The sequence below is a fragment of the Triticum aestivum genome, chromosome 3A, assembly GCF_018294505.1.
Source record: "Triticum aestivum cultivar Chinese Spring chromosome 3A, IWGSC CS RefSeq v2.1, whole genome shotgun sequence".
Classification (NCBI taxonomy): Eukaryota; Viridiplantae; Streptophyta; class Magnoliopsida; order Poales; family Poaceae; genus Triticum; species Triticum aestivum.
The window spans coordinates 628,209,452-628,216,610 of NC_057800.1; the positions used below are offsets into that span (position 1 = coordinate 628,209,452).

At 46.6% G+C, this 7,159-nt stretch overlaps 1 protein-coding gene across 1 annotated transcript; it reads left to right on the forward strand.

The window, feature by feature from the left end:
- The first annotated feature begins 6,275 nt into the window (after positions 1 to 6,275).
- Positions 6,276 to 6,905, forward strand: LOC123058837 (uncharacterized). The gene has a single exon (XM_044481516.1). It carries the CDS (start codon positions 6,353 to 6,355, stop codon positions 6,776 to 6,778), a length of 426 nt encoding a protein of 141 aa, XP_044337451.1. The 5' UTR covers positions 6,276 to 6,352; the 3' UTR covers positions 6,779 to 6,905.
- Positions 6,906 to 7,159: the final 254 nt, after the last annotated feature.

A 7,159-nucleotide genomic window follows, 5' to 3' on the forward strand; every position in this document is an offset into this window, starting at 1 on the left:
GCGATTTCGTAGGAGATTTGGCACATTCCTTTTGCAGCGTCGGTTTATGCATGCGCTGTATAAATTTGATTTGACTACATACATGATTTGGCCGTTTCCTTTTAGAGCTTTACATGCGGTGGCCCTGGTGCTACCGGTTGTGATCTGCATGCATGCGCGTGGCGTTCGACCGGTGATCGTGGTCCGTTAGAATTTGCATGCATGGGCCATGTTTTCTGGTAATTTTTTTATGGCTTTCCTTTCCGTCTCTTTCGGATGCGGCGGCCGCCTACAATGGTGTTCTGTGGAAGCCTCTCTGTCTCTCTTAGATGCGGCTACCGCCTTTGAAGATACGTCTAGAAGTCTCCCGTTCGATCACTCCACCGCCCTAAGTGGCTATAAAAATCATCTTTGCCGTGTGTTTTCCCAATCCTGATTGTGCCCACGTCCGTTCCCCCACCTCGCCGGCGGCACTCGCTGGAGCCCCACTGCTGGGCCTCGCGCCTCTCCTTCACCGGCATCGGCCCTCCTTTGTCCGCTCCGTCGAGGTGGAGTCACATCCATGAGAAGGCGTACGGGATGCGCATGGAGGCCACAACAAGCAGTCCACGGACTGCCCAAAAAAATTGACGGTGGCCGCCGTCGCCGTCGAGCGGTAGGGCGCCGGCTGCTACGTCCTCGCCTCGCTTAGCTCCTCGCTTAGCGACCGTCATATGGGAGTCAGCTGCTACATCGTCACCATGATCCACCCTCGCCGTAGCCGTCGCGTTGGCTGCTCCAAGCACGTCAGAATTCAGGAAGGCCGCAGGGGCGCAGCCACTGCTGATGGCGCCTCCCATCGAAGGATCTGGCTTCCCTGGCCGGCGTCGGGTCCATCCACCAGAGCCTCCACGGTGTTGTTCAACCGGTGCGACTGCGAGCCGCAGTTCCGGGAGCTTCAGCGGCAGCACGAGACGTACATAATTTGAGTGGATACGTAAATACCTACTACCGCGGCTACTCGACAACCCATCGGTGATGCTTTGGTCAGCCTGCTCCGACTGCTATACAGCCGTTGTGACGGACATGGGCGAGCCGCTGGTCCACTGGTGTGTGCGCGACGTGGTCACCGTTGGTTTCCGATCCCCGGTCGGCCACCCGTCCAAGTGGTTCCCTCCCCGTCGCCGCATATGCTGAGGTCCGGAAGCCGCTTGCCATCCATCTTTGTTTGCTATTAGCTGTGTAAATTACTCCCTCCGTTCCTAAATACTTGTCTTTCTAGGCATTTCAACAAGTGACTACATACGGAGCAAATGAGTGAATCTACACTCTAAAATATATCTATATACATCCGTATGTAGTAGTCATTTGAAATGTCTAGAAAGACAAATATTTAGGAACGGAGGGAGTAGATGAAATGTCGAAGGGGGATTGGACACTGCCGGCTGTTGTCGCGTGCACGATTCGTGCACCGGAAGAGGAGGATATTAAGAGCAGAAGACAAGCAAAGGCGACGACTTTAGATGCGTGACGTGACCTTGCATTCACTGTCTTGCGTTCGTTCTCCCAGTGGCGATGTCTCCGGGCGATACACCATGGGTGACGACTCTGATCTGGGATGGCCGTACATGGTGCTCGGTGGCCAGCGCACCTCTGTTCTATTCAGTTTCAGGTTTGGTCGTGTTCTGCATGATGAGGATGGAATTAGTGCATGCTTGCTATAATAATGGATGTATACTCGTTATGGTTGGATTCTAGATTGATGCGTTTTGGACTAATGACCCAATGTGCCTATTTGAACAGAATCCAGAGTTGGACACAACATGCATACACGGAAACACCAACATGCATCCTTGAACTAATTATTTTCCTTCTTCACGTATTAGTAACTTCTCTATTCCCGCATGAAAAACCATTGTGCCATGGGACATGACATAAGTTTAAATGAACTATGTGCAGATTTGTTTCACTCTTACTGTAGGCTGTAGCAATACTCTTCACAGTAAAATAGTACCGATATTGTCATCTGAACAATTTCCCTAATATCATCCTATGAGTTTCAGAGAATAACTTCTTTACGGTCAAAGTATAATACTGTCGTGCAACATAATAAATCATTTCAGCGAGCTGTATTTTTCAAACCGAACAGGTCTGATTCAGTTTTAGTTTCTTTGGCCTTGCGAGGTGTGTAAACCATGACAACCAAATTAGAAGATCCTCGAGCTGAACTGGAACTGCTACTCTGTTTTGAGTTCCCTTTTGTGAAGTAGGCTGTACAAAAAATTGTACTTGCATTTTTTTGCATGCACATTAGTTGTTTGTGATAATTCAAGTGAGGGGAAATCAAATTCCTGGTCATTACTTTCTTAGGTACTCTGACTTTTCTTATTAGCCGTTCGTGGTTTTCACTGCAAAATCATGTTTTCTAGTGAGAAATTTACATTTAACATGGAGAGACTTTATGTGAACCAAACACTCTCAGCTTAGTATGTACTAGCATATAATTAGTTCAAGATCATGGGAGAAATGTACAGTGTAAAATGGTATTTTTGAATATTTGAATGCAACTAAGAGTGTAACCTTTGGCGACATCTAAGCTTTCACCTATTCATTATTTAAAATTCAGTTTCATTGAAATTTAGGGCATGTTTATTTTTGGGTGGGTGAAGCAAGCTTCCTTTGCATATTCACGTGAAATATAACATGCATTTGGTCGGTTAACCATCTCTTGCTACAAACAATTACTTCAGGATCTTGCACAAACACTCTCACGGTACAGACGAAACATTGACTACTATATTTTTCTTTCCCAAGACAAATATAAGCTATAAATGATTGTAACGTGTGCGACCTATAATGCGTCCTATCTTAATAGGAATGCAGCAATGTGTACTTCCTACTTCTTGAAATATATCAATTATTTGATGAATAAATCTATATATGTTTCCAAATCTGCCTTTTATGCATTGCTTGACTTATTGGAATCCTCAAATTGCACAACAACACTCTTTGTCTTAAGTCCAATTTAGACACAAAAAGTTAGCAACTTTCGTATCGACGCATCAACGGGGCGCGGCGTGCCGCGGCGCGGGTATGGCTAGTAGTAACTAAAATGGAAAATTAAAACAGAGACGGGGCAGTTCTTCTTTTGCCGAATGAGATGTGAGTTGAAGCATCCATTCTTCACTGGATGGTGAAGCTTTAGTAATATGGACGCCCATCAGTTTCAAACAAGAAATCAAAACACATATAATTGCAGTAAGAAAACTAAATTGTGGGACCTACCATTAAAATTTCCCTAAGTCACAACATTCTGTAGAAAAAAGATATTCTGAACACACCAAACCAGCTAGAAAACAAGGCAACTAAGTACCAAATTTACTAGGTTGAAAAGAATAGTAACACTCAAGATAAATACTACTAGTACTGATATACACATAGATTTCTTTTATCTGTATAGGACAAGTAGTATTATCATGAAGATCAAATCTGAAGACGTACTCAAAACTCTATTTTTAAGAAAACACAGCTAATAACCATATGGAAGGATATCCAGGGTAGAACTTGATCAAAACTTGGATACAATCTAGACCATATCAGGTCAACGTCATGTTTGGTGTTTCTTTACCCTTTCTATTGTTTGTTTTTGCAGCTTACTGAAATTTTGGCTAGAAGAGGCATGAATCCTATAATGATCAAGCAATCTGCCTGGATCTTGTAGCCAAGTCGAGATGCATCATTGCTGCTGAGACGAACTTCGTGGCCCTCCCAGCACACACACAAACAGCCATCAAATCAAAAAATAGTTCCAGAAGCATAGGTGCATATCCCCTCCATTGTTTTCTCCTTGTCCCCCAAAACTATTCTAAAACTCTGTCTTTGTTGGTCCTATGAACGCTTGCAAAATAAAAAACACATCATCACCTCCCAGGTAACAATCACATCACAAAAAATCTAGTAATTAATTGAACCCTTCGTAATGGTGTTAGACTATACTTGTAGCCTGCACCATACGTGCTCCTGATGTATGTGTACAAGCATGTACGGTCAGCTGTAATGCCCGATCGTGCAGCCAGTTCTCTCCCTGTAGTGGCGCACGATTGCAGGACGTGGGACTCCCCATGATCTCTCTCGGCAGCTCATCCAACTGTATATATCCCTGCCAAGAGCATAATCAAAGTGTGTGAGTTTCCCCCCCTAGTTTCTCTGTTCAACAAATGGAAATTTGGAACATAACTTACTGGAATTGGAGATGCTCACCTCCTCCCGTGCACTCCCACAACCAACCAAAATTCAACCAGAACGCAAACAATGATGTCATGAAGTAGACCATGCACGACCACCCCCTGTAGTTTCGCTGCGATCACAACCCAAAGCTCGACGTCGACCGCAATCACCAACCACAGCGCTGCAAAACAGGAGCCGCCGGACATCACGCCATCCCACCTTCCCATCGACCAAAACAACGTCGAGCCCACCAGCGACTCACCACCCCTCCGATCAGCACACTGCCCCCCAGTCAGCCAACTGGTGACTTGCCTTCAAGCGAACCCGCTGAGCACCACGCCGCCGTTCGCCGTCGCTACTCTCGAAATCGTTCAGAGCTTCTGTTTCCAAAAAAAAAAAAACCGTCCCCTACAGATTAGAAAAGGTGGAGAGATGGGCATGCTTGGAGCGTCGTAAAAATACCTCAACACTGTTGTAATTTTACAGCGTGGATGGTGGGCTTTTTTTCCAATCGGCAGAACGGTGGCTTCGCTGGATGCACAACGACACACGGTCTGACTCGGTCGGTCGGCCAGGGTGAGGAATAAGTTATTCTTCACCCTGGGTCTTAAATAGACTTTCTATATATATATATATTCCGCACACATTGTACATTATTTGCATACATCAGAAACATTTTTTGTACACATTTTGTAATTTTTAAATACATGATTAACATTTTTTTCATATAATTGTTTTGATGTTTAATTTTCTTCATGCAAATTGTACAGTTTTCATATACATTAGAAACATTTTTGTATACACATTTAACATTTTTATTTAAATGCGTTATTAAAAAATTGCAATTGAGTATGTAAAGTTATTTTTATAATAGATATATTTAGAATATTTTGGAATATAAATGTGAAATAAACACTGAAGGCATGTGGTCCTGCAGGGCCCACCCATTCTGGTAGCTGCAACGCGAGGCAGTGCTACGTCTGGCTGTAAGCGAGACATAGTCGTGCCCGACCGGGGTGAGGCTTTTTTGTTAAAATGCCACTTAGGGCAAGTTTTTTTTTTCAAACTGTCGATCTATTTATTTTAAATCATGGTAGTATAATGAACACAAAAAATAATAAAAATTACATCTAGATTTGTAGATTATCTAGCGACGACTACAAGCACTGAAGCGACTCGAAGACGCGTCGCCGTCATCGCCTCTTCCTCGTCGGAGGCAACCACAACTGGTTGAAGTAGGCAGTCTGAAAATCATCGTGCTAAGGCCCCATAGGAACAACACACTAGAACAACAACTATCGACGATGAAGAGAAGCTTATATCGGAATGATCCAACCTGAAGACACATGAACAAAGACTAGATCCGAGCGGATCCATCAAAGACAACCACCGACCGAATCCCGGGAGATTCACAAAAGACACACCTCCACACGCCCTCCGACGATGGTAGACACACCACCGGGACGAGGACTAGGCGGGGAGAATCTTATTTCATCTTCAAGAAGCCGCCGACGTCTCATCTTTCTGAGCAGGACACAGATTCCGACAAAACTTGAATAAGCACCTAAAAACAGAGCGGTCTCGCCAGTAAAGGCCGGGATCCACCGCGCACCCATGACCCTAAGGAACACAGGAGACCTGGCAGATCGGCAGCGCCACCGTCGTCAGGAGGGAGAAACCCTAGCCGCAGATTACAAAAGGGGCTGCTGCTCTGTTGCTCCTTCCGCTTAGGGCGAGTTCATTGTTCGTCCACGTGAATCTGGCACCAGATGGGATTTATCCCTAGCCCCTCGCAGCAGGTTAAAATCCCCTCCTACCAGCACCCATTCCTTGTACTTATTCGAGTAGTTTTAGAAGAAAAAAAAAGGGACATGATGGTGTCCATTCCGTCCCCATTCCTTGTGCCGCCGTTGATCGTTCAACGGAACCCCAGGGAATATTAAGCGTACGTACGTCGGTACGTGTACAAATCAGAACGCGGCGGAGCGGCGCTAGAAGCAACCTCGCACGTCACCGGCAGCGAGCAACGACGACCTGGCACTTCTCGGCGCGCACGCGTGCTACGCTACCACATGCATATATACCACCTACCTCAGATGGACGCCAAGCGAGAGACCAAGCCGCGGTTTCCATCGCAGCCCTACCGGTTGATAATTCAGCAGCGGCGATGTCAGTACGCAAGAAGCCGTCGCCGTCGACGTCGCGGCACGACGCGGAGGAGGCCGTCCAAGAAGTAGAGAGAGGAGACAACAGCGGCGGGGACGTCGCCGTGATGCAGCGGACCGAGAGCAGCAGCAGAAGCGGCGGGAAGAAGGCGGCCGATCAGCGGCGGTACAGCCGGTGCTTCTCGGGGCTGGAGATCAGCATCGGTTCGGGCCCGCTCAAGGACGTCGACGCCGGGAAGCTCAAAGGCCAGATCAGGAAGTGGGCCAGGGCCGTCGTGGGCTACGCGCGCCAGCTCAGCTTCGGCTCGCCGAGGTCCTCCCCTCGCAAGTCCGGCGACGGCGCCACGCCGAAGTCGGCGGCCGTCCGGTCCAAGTCTGGCCTCGGCGGCGCCAGGGGCGGCCCTCCCTCGGCCGAGCTGCCACCGTGAAAGCTTTGGTAGCTTACAAGAGTACTCCTTGACCGGTCGGTTGCGTGTGACCATGTAGAGTTATGCAGCTTCTTCCTTTCTTCCTCCTATCTTATAACAGTAAAAATTTATTTGATTTGTTTTCCCATGCTTGGCTTGATTGTCTCTTTCGGTTGAGTAAGATTCTTAGATTTAGGTGGAGTTTGATTCTCTAGTCCTAAAACTTTTTCTAGTCCTTAGGACTTTCTAAAAAAGACTCTCAAGAAGGTGCTTCTAAGGACTTTTAGCAAAAAGTTTCAAAAAAGTTACACCATGTTTAATTTGTTAGGGACTTTTTCTAATCTCAACACAAAAAAGTCTATGGAACCAAACACTCCCTTAACTGTTCGTGCGTAGATACCA